The sequence below is a fragment of the Ictalurus punctatus genome, chromosome 20 (assembly GCF_001660625.3).
Source record: "Ictalurus punctatus breed USDA103 chromosome 20, Coco_2.0, whole genome shotgun sequence".
Taxonomy (NCBI): Eukaryota; Metazoa; Chordata; class Actinopteri; order Siluriformes; family Ictaluridae; genus Ictalurus; species Ictalurus punctatus.
The window spans coordinates 8,490,509-8,513,786 of record NC_030435.2 but is presented as its reverse complement, the minus strand read 5'-3'; the positions used below and the strand labels follow the sequence as shown (position 1 = coordinate 8,513,786).

General features: G+C 38.7%; 1 protein-coding gene across 1 annotated transcript in view; it reads right to left on the bottom strand.

The window, feature by feature from the left end:
• Positions 1 to 23,278, bottom strand: part of myo10 (myosin X) — an 80,917-nt gene that overhangs the window by 39,240 nt on the left and 18,399 nt on the right. The window contains exons 2-5 of the mRNA XM_017495727.3: positions 21,885 to 21,983; positions 16,542 to 16,700; positions 7,380 to 7,567; positions 137 to 271 (exon numbers count right to left, since the gene is read on the bottom strand). Coding sequence (XP_017351216.1) covers positions 137 to 271; positions 7,380 to 7,567; positions 16,542 to 16,700; positions 21,885 to 21,983 — 581 coding nt within the window. The remainder of the gene's footprint in view (positions 1 to 136; positions 272 to 7,379; positions 7,568 to 16,541; positions 16,701 to 21,884; positions 21,984 to 23,278) is intronic.

Sequence of the window (23,278 nt, the reverse complement as noted above, 5' to 3'; positions counted from 1 at the left end):
CACACAGCATAATACAGAGGGAAAAAGAAATTGTTAAAGTACATGATTTAGTTCATGGGTAAATCTATAATCATGTGCTTTGTTGTATTGTTGTATGTGTGTGTGTGTGTGTGTGTGTGTGTGTGTGTGTGTATACCTGCTCTCCAGGAGAGCCTCCTCCACGTGAGATGTTGTGTGTCTTGCGGAAAGTTCGAGGCTCTGCTGACTCATTAAAGACAAGAACCGCAGAATCACCTTGGTACTCTCCGTCTTACCTGCACCACTCTCCCCGCTATCTCACACACACACACACACACACACACACACACACACACACACACACACACGCACACAAAAACTGTTATAAGAAATAGTATTGCACGCTCTTTCACAGTGATGTTTGTTGATAAATGAAACCTTTTTTCTGTACTCATGTTCAACACACATAAATGGAAGAGAGCTTTGGCTGAATGTGTATTGTGATGTTGCCCAGATGTGCTGAAGATCTGAGGTAATTTTGAAAAATTGCAATATTGCTTGATATCAAGTTTGCTTGATTTTGCATTAATTTCTGCAATCACAAAATCCTGGAAGGACTGCTAAAAGTTTACAAAGTACAGCTCAAAAGTTTGCATCCCCTTGGTATATTGGTGAAAAAAAAGTTACCTATATTTTGCAGGTTATAAAACAAAAAATAAACCCCAACAGAATTTAATGTTTTTGTTTTGAAACCCATTACAAAATGACCTAAATATTGTAGCAAATGCAGCTGAATATATTGAGGAATACCAGATTATATTAATTATATTAAATGTATAAATATACAAATTAATAAGAAAATACTGATTCATTAATGAGGATCATTTTCAAATAAATTGTAATGAACCAGATGACTGTAGGACAAACTGACAGCATCCAAGAATGCTCAGACTGATGTAATTTTCAAATTCTGTGCATTTGAGCTACAAAGTGGGCAAAAACATGCACGTTTCCATGTTTTTTTCCATGTAGTTACTAATTCCCTGTGAAACTGCATTCATAATGGGGTTCAGCTGGACTAGACACAACCAGGCATGATTACTGCAAACCCTGTTCAATCAAATCAACACTTAAATAAAACTTTTTCAACAGAATGAAGTTGGTTAAAAGGTCTTACCCAGTAACACACTATGGCAAAGTTTAAAGAAATTCCAGAAATGATGAGGAAGAAGGTGATTGAAATACATTAGTCTGAGAAGGGTTACAAAACTATTTCAAAGGCTCTGGGACTCCAAAGAACCACAGTGAGAGCCATTATCTGGAAATGGAAATGGAAAAACTCAGCACAGTAGTGAACCTTCCCAGAACTGGCCGACCTTCCAAAATTCCTCCAAGAGCACAGCAACGACTCATCCAGGAACTCACAAACGGCCCAAGGACAACATCAAAGGTCCTACAGGCCTCTCTTGCATCAATAAAGGTCACTGTTCATGACTCCACTATCAGAAAGACACTGGGCAAAAATGGAATCTATGGAAGTCCACTGCTAACCCAGAAGAGCATTAAGGGTTATCTGAATTTTGCCAAAACACACCTTGATGATCCTCAGACCTTTTGGGAGAATGTTCTGTGGACTGATGAGTTGAAAGTGGAACTGTTTGGAAGACAAGGGCCCTGTTTCCACTGGTGTAAACCATACATATAATTCTAGAAAAAGAACATCATACCTACAGTCAAGCATGGTGGTGGAAGTGTGATGTTGTGGGGATGCTTTGCTGCTTCAGGGCCTGGGCAACTTGCAATAATCGAGGGAAACATGAATTCTGCTCTGTACCAGAAAATCCTAAAGGAGAATGTCTGGTTTTCAGTCTGTAAGTTCAAACTCAAGCGCAACTGGTTATGCAGTAAGACAGTGATCCAAACCATAAGAGTAAGTCCTAGTCCTAGAAGTAAGTGAAAGACTGATCTGCAGTTATTGCTGCTAAAGATGGCACAACCAGATTTTAAGTTTAATGGGGCAATTAGTTTTTCACATGGGTAAAAGGTGTGGGATAACTTTCTTTTTGTTTCAATGAACCCCCCCCCCCCCCCCCCCCAAAAAAAAAAAAAAAAAAAAAAAAAACCTGTATTGTTCGTTTATTCAGGTTGCCTTTTTTATGGTGAATTTCGTTTCAAGATCTAAAACAATTTAGTGTGAGATATACACAAACAACACTGTATTATAACAATAGAAGAGTAGAATGTTCACTTTTTCACAGCATTGTAGTTACACAAAGTTAAGCTAAGTTATGCAGATGATAATATACATCCACTCAAAACGTAGCTGTGTAATTACAGACAAAACTGCACATCTTAAAAATGCTATTACATAGCATAATAAAGTCATTTGATGCAAGTAAGTGAAGATTCAAGCATATATTTGGGTAAATTAGCATAGCAGCATAACAAGCATTAGCATTAATTGTTAGCTAAATTATCTTAGCTCCAGTACAGAAATAAAGAAGCAAATGACACATGTCCTTGCTGTTCAGTAACATCTGAGGTAAGTATAAAAATGCGGTTTCTTTTTTTTTTTTTTCAGTAAACTCTTCCTTTAGTGAAATTAGTTTTGGTCTCCTAGACACCGAGGTTAAACATTTAAGCCTTTATTTGAATGTGAGCCAGAGACACACACTGCACACAAATTCTTCTTTGACCTTTACCTACTTGTGCAATTATGTTGTCAGGCAACTGAGATTTAACCTCTGACACTACTGAAAGGTCCGAAGCCAGTGATAAGACTGTGGCTCGGCTCGTATTCTCGAATATGGAATACACCAAACCCGAATTCTTTTAGTCCTTCACTCAGCCCTTTAGAGGTCGGAGTCAACTGTGTGTGTGTAGCTGTGTTTAATATCTATACAGAATGGGGGCCATGTGTGTATCATATCTCTGTGTAACAGGGTTTATTTCTTTCTTCGTTTGGGACGTGTTGAAGTCTCTCTCACTCCATCTCCAATGACAAGGTGCTGGTGGTTAATCAAGGAACCAGAGAACCTTTTCAGAACTGCCCTGCATTTCCACCAATTTGAAATATTCATGCAAACTATTACACAGTCAAAAGTGTTGTGAAATAATATATATTGTCTAGAGTTGCAGGCGCATGGCTGTTGGTTTGATATGTCTGCGTATCCGGCATTAAATTCAATAGACTGCATAATAGAGTAGGATATTCACCATGAAATAGCACTTCTGTTACATGAGGTTTAAAATACATTTAAACTAAATCAAGCACACACTCCCTCCTCAGTCCCTCCTCTGAAAAAAAGCCTCTATCTTGAATCAGGACAGACTACACACAAGCCAATACGCTAACATAAAAGCTGATGCTAATAACACACACACATTGTCTCGCTGTCTCTATCTGTCTGTAGCTTTAAGGCAGCATTTTCCAGCCGATTCAATGTGGGTTAATGAAATCACCAAAGCGATCATAAAGTTCACATTCAGGAAGTAGAGAATGCAGGATTCAAAAACACAGACATCTGCATGACTTTTGAGAGTGAATGCCCTTGAGACTGACGTCAGTACGGCTTTTATGCATGAATCTTGCTAACTTTGAAACTTATCACAGTGGGTGTTAACCACAAATTTTTCGACACAAAGACGTAGGAAAAAAGAAACATATGACTGCCATTTTTAATCCACAATAGGTTTTGGGCTAGTTTCAGATTGCTACACCCCTAATATTGTTATCGATGCAACATGTTTATATTACTTTTAACTATTTCCTGGGGGTGCAACTGCTCAATATTTTGTTATCATTAGCATTAGCAGTGTAGGCCGTGTTTAATTGATTTTTGCGAGAATATTCCTATTTTCTTCAGCAATAATTTTGCCTTGCTGCCTAGGCTGTTTTGGCCATATGGTGTACCTGTAAAAGAATAGTTTGAGATATACTTTTAAAGCAGGGGCGCACGTTGGCTTAGTGGTTAGCATGTTCACCTCACACCTCCAGGGTCCAGGTCCAGGTTCCTAATTCCCGCCGGGGCTGTGTGTGTGCGCGGAGTTTGCATGTTCTCCCTGTGCTGCGGGGGTTTCCTCCGGGTACTCCGGTTTCCTCCCCCAGTCTAAAGACATGTGTGGTAGGCTGATGGGCGTGTCTAAAGTGTCCGTAGTGTATGAATGGTGTGTGAGTGTGTATGTGATTGTGCCCTGCGATGGATTGGCACCCTGTCCAGGGTGTACCCCGCCTTGTGCCCGATGCTCCCTGGGATTGGCTCCAGGTTCCCCCGCCACCCTGAAGAAGGAGTAAGCGGTAGAAGATGGATGGATGGATATACTTTTAAAGCAGGTGGGCGGCTGTGGCTCAGTTGGTAGAGCAGGTTGTCCACTAATCGTAGAGTTGGCGGTTTGATTCCCGGCCTGGGTGACTCCACATGTCGAAGTGTCCTTGGGCAAGACACTGTATCCCAAGTTGCTCCCGATGGTAAGCTAGTGCCCTTGCATGGCAGCTCCTGCTACCATTGGTGTGTGGGTGTGTGTGTGTGTGAATGGGTGAATGAGACACAGTGTAAAGTGCGTTGGATAAAAAGCACTATATAAGTGCGCCATTTACCATTTAAGGCAGCAATGCCTCATAAGGATTATCGAACATATATGACAATGGCTATGTTTCAATACGTGTGTTTTTTATATTTCCATTTTTGTATTTTGGGATGTCGCATAAAAAAGCCCGCTGGATTTAAACACCAGATGCAAATAAAATCCAAAATGCACATAAAAAACATATGCACTCAATTGTGCCGGATAATTTCTTTATGCACACAATCTATGATGGAAACACGCTTACTGGAAAAATTTCTCGATGCACATCAAAAAATCGCGACGTCAGCAAATCACTGACTTCATTCAAATCAAATCAAAGTAAACTGCGGTTTTTGTGCACTGTAGCATTACAATTTCCCTTCACTGGAATTAACACTTCACCTGTTTCAGCGCGACAATGCCCCTGTGCACAAAGCAAGCTCTATGAAGACATTGTTTGCCAAAGTTAGAATGGAAGAACTCAAGTGGCCTGCACACTGAAGTGACCTCAACCCCACTGAACACCTGTAAAAATGAATTGGAACGTTGACCACGTGCCAGGCATTCGCACATGACATCAATGTCGAGCTCTTGTGCCTGAATGGGCAAATCCCCACAACAACATTATAAAAAATAGTGGAAAGCCTTCCCAGAAGAGTGGAGGTTATTATAACAGTAAAGAGGGACCAAATCCATATTAATATTACTGCATGACTTGAGTTGTCATGGCAACAAATAATGTCATCTCTAAGCCGCTGGACATCAGCAGTTTTTCATTCCAGAAAACAAGCAAATTTTTCTGGCCCAGAACCGGTTCTTCTGTGGCATTTTCACAGAATGTTTTAAGATGGTTGGAAGCATCTTGTTGTGGGAAACGCTACATACGCAGTCAATATTCACAATCGGCAGCTTTGTGGAGAAAAAAAATCCGCTAGACAAAACTTGAAGAAAAATGTACTTAATGTAACTGCTGTCAAAAATCTGTTGCATTTCCTTATTCATATTTCATATGAGGCAGAATGTAGTGCTGGTAGGTCTGATAAATGAATCAGATTTGTTTGTGGCACACACACACACACACACACACACACACACACACACACACACACACACACACACACACACACACACACACACAGCAGCTCTTCAAAACCAACAGGTCTGACAGGTTTATAGAGCTCTGTTCCTGGTTCTCAGAAGAGATGAGATGAGATGAGATGAGAATAGCACAGAAACAGACAGATATCCTAGACCAGTTTGACCTCTGAGACAAACCACATGAACTCTGCTGCACTAGTCTCAGTCTCAGACGTTCCACCCATGAGCATCACAAACCTATCGTACTGGCTACTTTGTTAATGGTTACAATCTGATTGGCTATTTGCACTTCAGTGTATACACAAATCTATACACTGGTTTCCAGCGGTAACACTGTGTTGCAAAGACATTACTGGAGCAAGGAACAATATCTTGCATAAATATTCACTCCCCTTTTCCAGTGTTACCTGGATCTGAAATGCTTTTCATTTTTTATTTTTAGGATTATATTGTATGTCATGAAACTACACAAAACATCCCAACATATTGAAGTGCAATTTATAAATTATAAATAAAAAAACATGTAAAGGGTATGAGTACACAAGTATTCACCCTCATTATTGTGAAACACGGAAATTAGTTCTGGTGCAACTGATTGCCATCAGAAATCACATAATTAGTTACATGGCATCAACCTTTCTGCAAACGGCATCATGACGACCAAGAAAGAGAAAGTTCTGTCCCAAATTTTGAATATCCTAAAGAGTAACATTCCATCCATTATTAAAAATGGAAAAGAATATGGCACGTGCCTAGAGGAGGCCATCCACCAAAATTCAATGGATGGTTCGGGATGGCATTAGTCAGAGATGCAACTAAGAATCCAATGGTAACGCTGCTCAGATGGTAGAAGCTGTTCACAGGACACCCATATCTCAGGCATGCCACAAAGCTGGTCTTTATGAAACAGTGTGAGAAAAGAGCCATTCTTGAAAAAGAACCATATGAAATCTCTTTTGGAGAGTAAGCAAACATGTGGAAATCACCCTGAGAACACTATCTTCACAGTGAAGCATGGTGGCGGTCGCATCATGTCGTGGGGATGCTTTTTTCTTTGTACACTGGAGTGCATCAAATCCAAGAACCTCAGTGTGCCAGAATGCCCAAGTCAAATCTGTAGCTGTCTAAGCTCTAAAATCTGTCGCAAGACATGAAAAATCCTGTTGACCAAAAGTTTATATCCTGATATCTGATGCAAACAACAAATGCCTGCTTTTCGGTTGAATTAACCTTTGTGCCACGAAAATAAAAAAATTCAACTGCAATTGAATTATTATTATATAATTTCTGTATATAATACTGACATACTGTGTAAATCATCGAAACTCGAGACAATTTCAGTTCCTACAAAACATGAAAGTCTGGGGGTGTGAATACTTATGTAAGAAACGGTGTATTTATTGGATTGAAAAAAGATTGCTAGAGATAGATTTGGCAAGTAAATGTGGCTGTTTGTAATGTCAAGTTAAACGACCTTTTCTGTAAAAGTAGATGGTTCTCCTGGGACTTTAGTGCATCTCTCTCACACACACACACACACACACACACACGTACGTTAAGAGGTAGGCAGTTTAAACTGCTGGGTAATGAGAATCCTAATCTATAAAACAGCACGAAGCTAAAAACACCATACACAGGAGGCCATAAATACATGCTCACTAACTGACACGTTAACAGTTTCACAATAAGGTGCATGTGTGCATGTTCTGTATGTGTGTGTGTGTGTGTGTGTGTGTGTGTGTGTGTTCTCACTGTACCTAATGAGCACACACTGATTGTTGTTGCGTTTCCAGAGCGAGCGGTAGCACTCATTGGCGATGGCATAAATGTGAGGTGGGATTTCCCCCAGGTGATGCCGACTGTACCTCTCCACCGCCGAAACATCATAAAGCTCCGGCAACCGCTGGTACGGGTTCACTGCTGCTAATATAGACCCGATATACGTCTACAAAGAGAAAGAGAGGATGAATTAGGAGAAATAACAATATTATATCATTTCAAATTGGTCTGTGTTTGTGTGTTTTTGTGTGTATCAGTCAGTAGTGCATACTGACCTACTTTACATCTAATATGCAAATACATATGGATGACTGTTGAAACTTGATTTAAATAGCAAATCTGTGGATTTAAATTAGTAAGAAATTTAAATGCCCAACCATCCCGCCCAATACATACTGAGCCTGTGACTTCCTAGACACCACACACACACACACACACACATTGCTATTAACAGAACTTGTATGAAAAAAAAAATTCACTTCTAAGGAAAACGGTTTTGTGTTTATTCTGCAGGAAAGAAAATACAGACCTCCCACATCAACACACCACTAAAGTGCATTTAAAAAACTTGTCGTAGTCTGCTGTGAGTTTAGTTGTTGACAGACCGTACGTTCTGCTAGAATATGTGCTGTTCTTCAGCAACTTTTGGATACTAAATTGGACACTTCCCCATGTTGACTTTTCTCTGTGTATGCTAGCTCATAGCTGGTAGTTAACATTAGCAGGTGGGTGTGAGTCACCTCGTATTGTGTGAACAACAGGAAACTATGTATAAGATTAGGAATCATTTAAAGAGAGAAAAAAAATCCAATGTTAACTCAAACATTGTAATTGAGTACGATTTAGTAGTTATCAAGACTTTAATAAGCTGCAGTGTCCACATACTGTAACTAAACACAAAGACAAAGGGAAACTAAAGAAAGCAGCAGCAGTTTTTGGTAACCTATCAACCAGAAAACACACACTCTAGCATTTAAAGATACACATACAATCCATACACACACACACACACACACACACAGGCTAACTAATTGCAGTGTGTATGTGTGTGTGTGAAAGAGAGAGAGAGAACTGTAAGTTGTAATATGAGCAGCTACAGCTCCAAACTAAACGCAAACATAGCTATTTCCTGCTGTTACACACACAGAGAGAGAGAGAGAGAGAGAGAGAGAGAGAGAGAGAGAGAGAGAGAGAGAGAGAGAGAGGGCCTTAAATAAAGAAATAAACTTTCTCATGAATTCAGTATTCCAACTGTGTGTGTTTGATGTGGTTAAAAGAGCGGGTAGCTAGCCTACCATGCTCTGTCCTGACGATGGGGAAAAAGAGCACAGCTGTTTATAATCAGAGCAAGAGAGAGAGAGAGAGAGAGAGGAAGAAAGACAGAGACAGGGAGAGAGTGAGTGAGGGAGAGAGAGAGAGAAACAGAGAGAGTCCTTTGTGTGTTAAATGCTATGGAATTTGATCTGACTGAGGGAGACATTCCAGAGGACATTGCTTTAGGAGACAGCCCTTTTTAAAATGCATACATACACACAGACACGTATGGATGCTTAAACAGCTTAAAATGCAATGGTTACAATGCAGGAATATGCATGCAATGTAAAAAAAAAAAAAAGAAAGAAAAAAACGAAAAGAACATACAAGATAACACACACTGCACTTAGTCTCTTATGTCAGGCTTGTACAAATGCGAGATCTATTCAGGATTAATCAGTTTCCATCTGCCACCAATTATCCCACCAGCTCACAATCTTTCAGACTGTCTTGTCTAACAGCAGACACTAGGTCTGTTCTTATCAGTGGTTAAAAATAATCCCTATACACAGTGCACTTCAGAATTATTTACATTCATATAAATGAGCAGAATTTGAACACATGCAGTAAGTAATCTATCTAAAGACCTTATTTATAGAACATGCTAAATTTGTTCCTAAAAAACTCAAAAATAATTTGTATAAAATAATATTTTTAAAAAATGGGTATACAATTGAAATGGGCTCGACAAGACTTGAACCAGTTTCTCCATTCTGTCCATTATTTAAATAATTTGCATATCAGTGTTAGTAGTATGCATGTCCAGCAACAAACACACACAGATCAAATGGCTCAAAAGGCAACAAAGAAGAGAAATTTCACTGAGTCTGAAGTTGATGTTCTTTTAACATGTGAAGTGCAGTCAATAAAGGAAATGAACCTGTAGCTAGAAACCACAAGGTAGAGAGCACTTGCACATGTAAGAGTATAGCACAATTACAGTGTGTTCTGCGCTCCAGACTACTAGAACGGGTCTATAGGAAGACGATATCAACTCCTGAGCCATTCATCATCATCATGAGCTAGAAAATCAGCACGCTTTTGAAAGGTGCATTCTCTCTTCAGTGCTTGATTTGCTAGGTTGCTAGGCTAATGCAGCCATTATTTATCTGTTATTAAAAAGTCTGGGTCTTGTACAACCTAACTTGTCCTTAATAAACAACAAATTGATTATGTTTACATGCACAGCAATATTTCAATATTAACTGGAATTCAAAATAGCATTATGTCATGTAAACACCGCAATCCTATTGCCTGATTCAGATTAAGACAATATTCTGATTCCCACCCCTGTAATATGGCTGTTTTAATTGGCAATTTGTTGCATGTAAACACCTTATTCAGAAAATCCACTGGAATTATGCGTGCAAACAGATGCATATCTGTAGGCTATGTATTTAGGAATGGCAAATCAGACATACTTACAACAAGCATGTATACAGGAATATTCCTATGCCTCTATGCATATAAACATCGTATTCGGAATATGGCTGCATCCCGAATATAGACAGAATTGAAACGTAGACATTGAGTGGACTGGACAAATTAGCAGACGGTTGACCTAGCTGTTTTCCATTTACCCACTTTCAAAAACAAACAAACAAACAAACAAAAAAGAAAGCAACCTTTATTTAAATTATTGATACATTTTGCACACCCTAAAGGTGATGTTCTTGCAACAGAAGCATCACACCTAATACATACATAAAGGTCTGTACAGCTCACAGTTCTCCCAAGACCTAATTATTTCAGTACACTGCCAAATCCAATATGAAAAGTTTAGAAAGAACAGTACAGTGAAAATCTTCTCTTTGCATATGCCAGTGTTTAGGAAGATTGGGTCAGGGTACCGGGTCAGCCATGATACAGTGTCCCTGGAGCAGATAGGGTTAAGGGCCTTGCTCATGGGTCTCATAGAGGCAGCCTGGCATTCTGATGTTCGATGTGAACATTAACTGAAGCTCTTGACCTGTATCTACATGACTTTATGCATAGTGATGCCACATGATTGACTGATTGGATAACTGTATGAATGAACAGGCGTTCCTACTGAACTGTATATGCTTTTGGATTTCACATAATTAAATGTGAATATACATAGATTAGTTAAACACATTAATCAAATTGGCAGTTAAATGTTTATATATATATATATCTCAATGTGTCAATGTTAAAAATGTTACTAAGCTCAAATCTTCGTATAAAAGTGAATGATTTTTGCCATATATATTATAGCAGCAGTGTCGAGCCTGTAAAACCAGGTTTCATTAAAATCTTCAGTATGAGGTGTTGTAATGTGGTGAAAAGCCTCACTCTGCGGACAGGTTCTCAGGCTAATCATTAACTAACAGCGGGCCTGTGTCTCATTACGTCAGTACTACAGTGTTAAGGTCATTGAGGAACAAAGAAAATAAAAGCACAAAAGAAGCAAAGGTACAACCACAATGGGTATATTCATACAACCCAATATGGATGGACACAACACATGTCCATGCTTTATTGAGAACCTAGTTAATAAAAGAGAAGGTTATGAGAGCGGAGAAGAAAAAAAATGAAGCTTTTCATTAAATTTATTCCATTAGAAACAGATTTTTCATGAAAACGCCATAAACAGACTTAAATACAGAGTAAGCTGTAATCATCACTTCCAATTCTTGGCCCATGATTTCAGTAACCTAGAACAATTATAACTGAATGTGTTTGCTATATCCCTAAACACATTGTTGTTACTCTCATTATAGATTCTGTGATAGATTCTGCAGACAATAAACCCAATATTTTTGATTATTGTGTTTTCATGCATATTAGAAGTAGAATGAAAGCTGAAATTGGTATTACATTTGAACTGTTTTCTCATATGACTGAATAGTTCTTAACCTAAAATAACACGCTGCAACAAATTTGTTATTTAAATATACTTTAGGGTGTCATTATTTTGCCATAGATTTTTAAGACAAAATATCGTTATTTAACAAAGAAGTAATGATGGAAATTATTTTTATCTTAAAAGAAAGGTAAGTAGTTCATCTAATAGTTTGACTGAAAAATCTGAATTATTCTGTACATTGTTTAGTTTATACACAATATGAAGGGTGCCAACATTTCTGAAGTTAAGTGTATAATGAGAGAAACTATCCTGGCCATTGTCATAGTTAGGCCAAAACTGGTGATTAACAAATTTCTCATGAGCAACAGAATGTCACATGTTTCCCACCAGGTGTCCTCTTATTTCTTTAAGTTGACTTTTTTAAAGCCTAAAATATCTCCTAAAAAGGCCCAAGATTTTCTTTTGTTCATTATTCTGTCTGTGTGGACAGATAGCTCATATACACCATGTGTGTTTGGTCCATGCACTACATGTAGATAGTGTAATCTTTCATGCAGATGTTGCTAGGTAACATGGAGCAGTGTAATTAAATAAAAGCTTGTCTATTATTTAATTACATTGTCTATTAGTTTGATACAGACATGTAGGAGGATGCAAAAGGCCCATATTAAAATTGAATACATTAAAAAGAAATCCTACAATATATATATATATATATATATATATATATATATATATATATATATATATATATATATCCATCTTCTACCGCTTACTCCTTCTTCAGGGTTGCAGGGGAGCATCGGGCACAGGGCAGGGTACACCCTGGACAGGGTGCCAGTCCATCGCAGGGCACAATCACATACATAAACACTCACACACCCATTCACACACTACAGACACTTTAGACACACCAATCAGCCTACCATGCATGTCTTTGGACTGGGGGAGGAAACCAGAGTACCCAGAGGAAATCCCCGCAGCATGTGGAGAACATGCAAACTCTACACACACATGGCCCCGGCGGGAATCAAACCGTGGACCCTGGAGGCGAACATGCTAACCACTAAGCCATGTATATTATAGCAGCAGTACCGTGCCTGTAAAACCAGGTTTCATTAAAATCTTCAGTATGAGGTGTTGTAGTGTGGTGAAAAGCCTCACTCTGCGGACAGGTTCTCAGGCTAATCATTAACTAACAGCGGGCCTGTGTCTCATTACGTCAGTACTACAGTGATAAGGTCATTGAGGAACAATTAAAAAAAAAAAACAGTAATACTCTGATAAACGATAAAATGTTTGACAAAAAAGGTTATTTTTATTATGATTTTATTTTAATGTTTTTATTTGAATTAAGAGTAAAACTAATAAAGATTCAAATAAATTTTGTCAAGTGTTAATCACCCAGTTATATCTACTATGAATCAAAAGGTTTGTACACAGTAGTTTGAATATGTTTTTCATGGTCATAAAGACATTTTAATAAAAATTGTGGTTAAAATTAGTTTTGAAGACAGTGGTCACCAAGCCTGTTCCTGGAGAGCTTCCTTCCTGAAGACTTTAGTTCTAACCATAATTGTAACCACCTGACCATCTAATCATTGCTTTAAGAAGTTCTTGATCAAGTAAAACAAGTGTGTTATATTTTGGTTTGAGATGAAACCTGCAGGAAGGTAGATCACAGGGAAGAGGGTGACCACTGCTCTAAGACAAATGTAAATAGTGAAGTGAGTGCCCCTTTCATTTCTGTAATTTAATAAGTAAGTTTGTACTTAAAATTAAATTGTTTCTCCAAACTGCCAGATTTCATTTAGAATTTAGGAGATGCACTGAGGAGCTTGGCCATTTATTTATTTATTTTTCCCCAAAGAAAAGCTTCCTGGGTAAAGCTCCTTATGAAGCTGGTTGAGAAAATGGCAACAGTGTATAAAGCTTCATCAGGAATAATGTTAAAATTTCACTTAAACACTGACTAGGTTTGTCTTAATGACCTTTTATTTGTAAGAAATCAACTGTGGTTAGAATTTAAAATGTAAATTAAATATAAAAGTGTTGAGCTTCCATCCTAACAAACTCACAAAGCACACACAGATATGTTCTTTCTTTTTTCCCCACTTGGTCCTATTGACCTTTGACCTTGCTACGTGCTACTGCAACATTTTGTGCAACACAATACACTTTAAATGCAGGTGGACACAAAATCAGGCATTTTAAAGTGTTGCCCAGCATCAGCAGTGTAAATGATTCATATGGGGAATACTACTGCTGTGTAAACCTGCAACATGAGCTGTGTGTTAGCATTTTAGTCCACTGAAAACCTGTTTCCAATGTGGAACTCTTTACTGGCCCAAGTGTAACTCCATACCTGCTAAGACATCATGCTGACTCATAAAACATGTAGTCTCTCCCTCTCTCTCTCATACACACACACACACACACACAGAAGAAACCACACTCAAGAAAACTACATTCCATTTTCTCTATTACATGTACTTTATACCACCTACTAAAAATGTATTTCCTGTAATACAGATAGTAACTCATTTTCCTTGCTGAAAAATCTACATGGGGACATGTTGGCTTAGTCACTAGCATGTGTGCCTTGCATATCTGGGGTTGGGGGTTCGATTCCCGCCTCTACCCTTTGTTTGCATGTTCTACATTTACTTCAAGGGTTTCCTTCAGGTACTCTGGTTTCCTCCCACAGGCCAAAGAAATGTGTTATAGGCTGATTGGCATGTCTAAATTGTCTGTAGTGTGTGAATGGGTGTATAAGTGCATGTGTGATTGTGCCCTGCCCTGTCCAGGGTGTCCCCCACCTTGTTCCCTGAGTCCTTTGGGATAGGCTTAAGCAGTACAGAAAATGGCTGGATGGATGGATAAATCCACACTGTGTCCACTGATGCACCCTATTGTATACACGTGAATGCCAATCACTTCAACTCTGTAATACGGCTAATTAGTGGTAATTACCTAGACAAAATCCAGTTAATCCTGTGTCCAGACAGGAAGGCAAGCATATTAAAGGCTAATGTAAGAGGGGGCCAGTTATACTTAAGGTCTATTATAAAAATAGTTATATGTTTTGAGGTCATTGTAAAATCCTTGGCACACCTGTGACTGTATCAAAATGTTTGAATTCTATATTAATGCACCAGGTTTAAAACTAATAAAATCATTACACCTAAGCCATTAAGCCCACAGAATGTGCTAATAATAAAAGTTTGTCATGGTTTATGGACATGGATTACTGGACATGCCCAGTGTCGTGGGTCATCAGCTTGATGCAGTTATTGCAAGCAAGGGATATTCAACCAAATATTGTAAAGTGCTATTTACTTTAATCTGCTCGTATACTTTTGCTCACTTAAAAATCGGATGACATGTTCTAAGTTGTTTAACACATCTAAATGCAAATATCAGGAAATGATAGCTGAAATTCTGACCTGTCGACAGATCTCATATCTCAAATGTCTTAATTGTATCACAAAAACAAAAGAATCAGTCCTGCTGTTCCATTACTTTTGGAGGCAACTGTATTTTATTGGCACACTATTTACAACATATTGCTTAGTGTAGGATTATACCGTTCAGACAGTTTCGGAGAGTTGTAGGCTACCTGTTTGTTAAAATATAAATCATGCATTGTAGCATGTGGAAACATATTTATCCTGGTCATATAAATTACCTAATATTCATTCTCTGAGGACTTGATCATGACAGTTTTCACTTCTCCTGCCATAATCCCCACACGATTTTATTGAACCTTTTAAAATAAAGGCTTATTTTCCTTCATGAAAACATACTGTATAACCACTTTTGGATTTATGAGTTAAATGACTGTCAAAATAAAATACATAAAAAAAAAATTATAGGCAGCCTGTAAGCAACTCTGCTTGGATCAAAATAAAGCTCAGATTCTGTGAGCAGCACCACTACATGCATCAACAAATCTTGCTCCCAGATGGTTTTACCATCTGGGAGCTCACAAGTTGTGTTAATATTACACACTGCATACCTTCCATAAAAGGCCTTCATCTACCTTCACTAAAGGTTTATTAAACAAAAGATCTCTGTAGCCATATTTAGATTGGATTAGTTACATATTCAGTATATAGTCAAATATATTTATATTTATTTAGTGGTGTATTATTACCGGTTTATCTCTAGGATTTTAGTCCCAACCAAATCTGTGGTTTATACAGAGATTGCTAATCCACTGTGTTTATACTGCAGCATTACAAACATACTGTGTGTGTGGAAATCTTACCCTGTCTGAATAGTAATATACGACTAATGTATCACATATAAAATATCTAATCTAATAAATGTTGTATGTGTATTATATCTCACCACCTCCTAAACCTTTGGCCCACATCTGACCATGAAATACAGTGGACATAAAAAGTCTACACAGCCCTGTTGAAAAAATAGTTTTGTGATGTAAAATATTTAACTGAGATAAAATTTAACTTGGGTTTTAGAATTGGTTGAATCCAACATGATTCAAGTGAAAACAAATAGAAACGCTTTAGGGAAGCAGTGTTTCACTAGCCCTGCTCTAACACATCAGTGATGATGAGATGAATAAGGTATGTTGCATGCAAGGAAAATGCTGCTGTACAATACACAGTGAATGGCCAGGATTATGTGTTCCTTTTCAATATTATAATAAATGGCCTGGAGGTACACTTACTGATCTCGTTATCGAAGAACCCCCCCCTGAAAAAAAAACCACATGCACTCCCATATCTGCTGATCAGTGCTTTACGAAGATTCAAATAGTCACCGTTGAAGAAACACGCTCACACCTCTTCTATTCGGTCCGATGGTGGTGCAAGTTATATAACAGATGTCCTGCAACTGTGTATTTATCCCAGGAGAGTGTGTCTCTGCATTTTCCGTTGTAGTGTGTATGTGTGTCTTTGTGTGTACGTGCATTATAATGTATTGCACTTAGTGTAGTTAAGGTCTGTGTGTGTGTGTGTTTTATACTCACATATATACTGCGCTGTGTGTATCTCAGGTGAAGGTTGTGTAGGATGGCTCCCTCATGCAGGTCCTGTAACAATGCCATGTCCTCCACACCACACACACTGCTACTGTGCATCTCGTACACTCTCTGCCTGCTCAAAGCATTTTGCTTATACGTGTACACCTAAACACACATACACACACACATATAAACAGAAACCTTAAGAATGTAGGATGAGTGTCTTTATCAGAAGTGTGTGTGTGTGTGTGTGTGTGTGTGTGTAAAATAGGGAGTGCTTTACTCCAACACAATGATTATGGTTTGGACAGTCATGGAAAATATACTAAGAACCAGAAATATTCCAACCAGAGTGAGAGAGTAACGGGAGGAAGCTGTGTGTATGTGTGTGTGTGTGTGTGTGTGTGTGTGTGTGTGTGTGTGTGTGTCTGTGTCTGTGTGTGCATGTGTGTGTGTATATGTGATTGTAATTTATTGCTGTGTAGGTCCAGTGGAAGCGCCTGGGTAAGTGGCAGCTGTTTTTCTCATTATTTGTTTGAACACACATGTATAACTACGGCATGGAGAAAACACAGAACCCATTACACATTAACTTTGTGTGTGTGTGTGGTGTGTGTGTGTGTGAGAGAGAGAGAGAGAGAGAGAGAGAGAGAGAGAAAGAGAAAGCAAGAGTGTGCACTCAAGCTCTTTTTTTGTACAAAGAAAGAACAGACCATGTGTTACATTTTAATACCCTTTGTGAGCAGGAAACCCTTGGTGTGTCCATGTCCGTGTGTGTATAATTTATTGCTCTTACTGTGTAGGTCTACTGAAGTGGCAGCCGTTTCTCTAATTTCCCACATTATTTATTCGAATTTACTCACAAGGATAGTAAGACAAACGTGTGTGTTTGTGTACGTAAGAAAGTGAGCTCTCTTTTTAGGGAGTACTGAAAACAGGAATAAAAACGAGTTAATAACAAATAATTTCAAGTGACATTGAAGGAAAAAGGAGAAAAGAATAGAACATAAAAGGGCAAGTAAAATGAATCTCTCAACTCTACTTCCTTTATCTCCTATTTCATCTGTTTGCAATTATTCGTGCCCCCTCTGGTTCCTCTATGATCTCACCTTAGTGGGTAGCTGGTTCATTTCCAGAATGGTTTCCATCTGAATCAATCCATTAAACCAATTAAACCTTTATATATTGGGTCCAAAACAAACATATTGAAATTAATATGGTGAGATTAGGACAGGAATCTGAGCAGTCCCTGAGTGTGACTGTGTACATGTGTACATGTATGTACTGTATGTGTCTCATGACCCTGCCATGCAAGTGCATGCAATTGGACACAGACACACACACAGACACACACACACACACACACACACACTCTGTCCACAGGAATTAAATATTTCTCGCAGGAAAGCATAACCCAGACCTAACAGGGAAAAGGTGAAACTGATTAAAGAGTGCCAAGATTTCTCGCTGAACTCTGCTGCCACTGTAATGACTAAATAGAGCTTTGCAGACTGTCCATGATATCATTGTGCAAGAAGATGGCCATGATTTACAAGACGCTGTGCTGATAGTGAAATAGAGGAAGAGGCATCTGAAACAGAAGACAATGTTGAAATCAAATCAGAGCATTAGGAATTATCCTCTGATGAGGACATTGATGTGCAACAAAATAAATAAAGGGATATATTCATATGGAATGGCATGTGCTTCTTCCCCAAACTGTTGCCACAAAGTTGGAAGCACACAAGTGTCTAGAATGTATTTATCTTCACTTTAAGTAGAAGTCCCTAACCAGTTCCAGCATGACAATACCCCTTTGCACAAAGCCAGCTCAGAGAAGAGCCAAGGTTAGTGTGGAAACCTTGAGCGTCCTGCACAGAGCCCTGACCTCAACTCCACCTTTGGGGTGAACTGGAATGCCGACAGTGCCAAATGCTCTTGTGGGTGAATAGACACAAATCTCAGAGCCACACTCCAAAATCTAGTGGGAAGCCTTCCCAGAAGAGTGGAGGTTATTATAACAGAAAATGGTGGCTAAATCTGGAATGGGATATTCAACACTCACATATGGGTTTGATGGTCAGGGTCCATATAGGACATACAGGGGTTTTGGCCATATAGTATATATGGGTCAATTTTCACCCGTTACATAAAAGGATTTGAATTGAATTTCTTCATAATGTGAAGTCATGAACACAAATAAAATATCAGTGAAGTATACACATGCTAGAGATAATCAAATAGAATATATGGTTCTTACACCATAATATTAGACTATATCCATTTGTAATGAAAATGAATGCTCTGTTGTGAAAAATGATGGACAAGTAAAACAATAAAAGTTAATCTTTGTGTTGTTGATGTGTGAGTAGTCGGTAAGTAGTGTCAAATTAAATTGTAGAGTAAAATAGGTTTTAGGACTATTTTGTGGTGACCGAGTCAAAACTGAGCCGTAAACATCATGATGTAACTGATATGTGAACATACAGTAATAGGAGGGTTAAATAACATACTAATCAGTGTGAAAACTGGTTGTTTGATATACTTGTTAAGTGCCAGGCTTTGTTTTAGATTTGTTGGCAAATTAGCAGCACAAGCTAACAGATACAAAGAGACACTCTACAGAGACACTAATGAGCTTTGCTACCTCCTTCCAAGCTTTATTTTTCTTCATAATATCTTTTAATGAAAGGTTGTACGTATAGGACAGAATAAGATGAAACCATGACTAAGTTTTTCTTTCATTTTTGCACATCAAACAGTAAATGGAACTAATTGCAGGTAGGAACTAAAGTCGTGAGTAGGGAAATTAAGAAAAAAATCATAGCGCACGTGCCATAAGAATCATTTTAAGCCTATCATTGGGATTTGTCTCTTTACTGCATCATGCCTGTGCATCGTGTTGCGTGTATATAAAGATCTGGAAAAAATTACGAGACCACTGCAAAATGATCTGTTTCTCTGGATTTACTATTTATTGGTACGTGTTTGAGTAAAATGATTTTTTTTGTTTTGTTTTATTCTATAAATTACTGACAACATTTCTCCCAAATTGCAAATAAAAATATTGTCATTTAGAGAATGTATTTGCTTAAAGTGAACTGGTCAAAAGAACAAAAAAGATGCAGTTTTCAGACCTTGAATAATGCAAAGAAAACAAGTTCATATTCATTTTTATACAACACAATACTAATGTTTTAACTTAGGAAAAGTACAGACATCAATATTAGGTGGACTAACCCTGCTCTCCATCAGTCTTTCACACTGTTGTTGGGTAACTTTATTCTACTTGTAGCACAAAAATTCAAGCAGCTCGGCTTTGTTTGATGGTTTGTGACCATCCATCTTCTTCTTGATCACATTCCAGAAGTTTTCAATGGGGTTTAGGTCTGCAGATTGGGCTTGCTATGAAAGGGTGTTGATCTGGTGGTCCTCCATCCACACCCTGATTGACCTGGCTGTGTGGCATGGAGCACTGTCATGCTGGAAAAACCAATCCTCAGAGTTGGGGAACAATTGTCAGAACAGAAGGAAGTAAGTTTTTCTTAGTTTTGGCTTGATTCATGAGTCCTTCAAAAAGACAAATCTGCCAAAATCCAGCCTTGCTGAAACATCCCCAGATCATCACCGATCCTCCACCAATTGTCACAGTGGATTGTGAGACACTGTGGCTTGTAGGCCTCTCCAGGTCTCCATCTAACCATTAGACAACCAGGTGTTGGACAAAGCTGGAAATTGGACTCATCAGAGAAGTTCTCTACGGTCCAATCCTTATGGTCTTTTGCAAGCCTCAGTCTGGCTCTTCTTTGCTTTGCACGACTTCAGTCCTGCCCCTAGGAGCCTGATTTGAACCATCCTCGCCATGCACTTCACCCCAGCAGCCGTTTGCTATTCTTTTTGTAGGTCACTTGATGTCGTCCTATGGTTATTGAGTGACATTTGAATGGACAGTGGAGAGTAGGTTTTGCCCTCTGTCAGTCTGTAGCTTTGATGTCCCCAATGTCTGCTGCTCGACCCTGTTCTTATGAACTGCCATATTTGAAATTGTAAGGGTGGAAGCAACCTGATGCTCACTGTATCCCTCTGCCAGAAAAGCCAGAATGGAACCCTTCTTTTTCCTCACTTAAAGCTTTTCTTTTTAGTTATTTTGGATTCCAGTTCATTCTGAGGTACCACTAGCACTGTTTTTGCCATCAAGCTGGTCCTATTGCAACAGGATATTGATGACCACAACAGTGGTTTTTATACTTTTCCTCGTTAAATAAGATTTGGTTCAGGTGATCACCTAATCAGTACCACATTAAGTAGAATGAATTGTGCTTGTGTTGGAATTCATTAGACACCGGAATAAAATGGCTGCCATACATGTAGAGATGCTGATTTAAGAAAAATTTGGAGTGGTCTCTGAAGGGCTATTCGGACAGGACTAGTCTGATATGGGGAGGTGGGATAATTTAATAATTACCAGCGCTTCTCTGTGATTTTAATCCTGTGCGAACTGGTCATGTCAGTTATTTTTCAGGACTTTTTCTGGACTGCGTGTTCCCACAGCATCTTTTACCTTCTGTAAATATAACCTCAGGTTAAACTAATCCCTTGAGAATGCACTCTCTGTATTTTTTTAGGTAGTTGATTCGTTCTCGAAATTTAAGTCCAATCACCAAATGTCACTTTGATAGAGGGACATGTGTCGCAAACTTCCCGAACAATCCCCTACCAAACGGAATGATTATGTACTATTTGTTCAAACAGCGTTTGATAACGTCGCTCTCCCCAAACTGAAACTAAACACAATGTTTCAGGTCTCATTCAGTTCTTTTGTTTCATCGGTGCCATGTTGTATTGTCAAACACTGAGGTGCAGCACCATGTTACGTATGACGCACGGGGGTGCTGTGATGGGTCGTCAGCATGTAAACGATGAAGACATACCCATTTCGGCAATTCTCTTATCCTATGCAAATTGATGATAAATATCGTATCTGAATAGAGCTTTAAATTTTTCCAGAGCTGGATATCAAATGAACGGCCACCAGATGCTCTATCGCTCGTGTGGACGCAGGGTTAGTAAGTGAGATTTCAAATGTGTTTATTAAATCTCATTTTATCCCTTAGTGCACTGATAAAGTGACAACCTTCATGGTAATAACTTACCTGCTACACCCAGGTGTGTGTGTGTGTATGTGTATGTGAAATTAGACCATGCCAACTGTCAAACTGTCAGGTGAGCCTCTTCTCTGAAGTCTGTAGAGCAGATGTTACGCTGCTGTCTTCTGAATAATTACTCTCTTTCTCACACACACACACACACACACACACACACACACCAGGCACACACGAATGGCTTTACCTGTCCATAGTCGGTGCGGAAAACCACAATGCCACCTGAGCAGGAGTCCACAGTGCTGGCCCAATACTGATCCTCCTCGCAGAGCCACACACGAGAACCCTGTAAACACACTTTTATTTAATATAAAACTTACAAAGAAATGACTATTGTATAGATATCATTTTCAGGCACTGTTGTATTATTTATGAGTGTCTCTGAAATACATTTAAATTATTTATTTATATCAACTGTGGGTGATCTTTTGTGAATATTAATAATAATATCTATTTTATCACACATTGCCTTCTTCTGCCTCTCCCACTAACAGCCTGTTTGCACTTCCATTATTCATTCACATTTATAAACACAGCTCCAGTGTTGATTCATTTTTATCAGTTGACTCGCATGTTCTGACCTGAAACATGACCACTGCTCATTAACCAGCTGTTTACTTAGTTGTAACCTGAGACTGCTCGGGCAAAATTGTGAGCTCAGTAAAGAAAGAAACATGTTGAAGAACGTTCCAGCGTCTATTCACTTGGCATTTTAAGTTGGTTGCATCAGATCAATACAAAACATCCTTCACAGCTGACTGTGTACCTTCACTGAAACTGATGTTGATTGCAGTCTTTGGCCATCACTGAACATTGATCTCTCCTGATCTCTTGCCTTTGCGCAGTATGTGAAATCAGTTTTTGTCATTGCTGAACAGAAACTACACTAGATAACAACAAGCCCATTTTCACAATTTAAAATCACATGTAGCACAGTATGATCTACTTTAAATCCCTCGCTAGTTAACGTCTAATCAACAGGACCACATACAGAATCGCAACCTACAGATGTATTCGCTCGTTAAATGAATAACACTGGCTATACACTGCCTAACTTCCTCAAGTCTGCTGCTTGAGGAGGAGTATTTCATCACAGTTAGAGCGCTAGTTTGTAGCTAACAAAAGATGAACATGGAGGTGTCCAGGTTTTTGTCAAATGTGGCATTCATTCAGACCTCCGAATGACCGTTTAAGGCAAGTCAAATGCAGCATGTCTTTACATAAGGAATGCACACACACACACACATACACACAAACACATTTGTCTTACTATTGGTGTGAGGACCATCCATTGACATAAATATTAATGTAGCTAATTAATGCTATGCTACACCTAAAATGTAACCCTAAACTTACCTTCAGTAATCAAAACGAAACAATTGGGCTATTTTATTATTATTTCTTTTAAATAAATGCTGAAAAAAAACCCAAAACAGTTTTCCTTGTGGGGACCAGTTAAATGTCCCCGCGAGGTCAAAACCACCAAATATAAAACATGCCCCCTGATTACCCCACCCCCCACACACACCTTTCCCATTAATGTGTCTGCTGATAGGATAAACACATGGTGATTTGGATAGG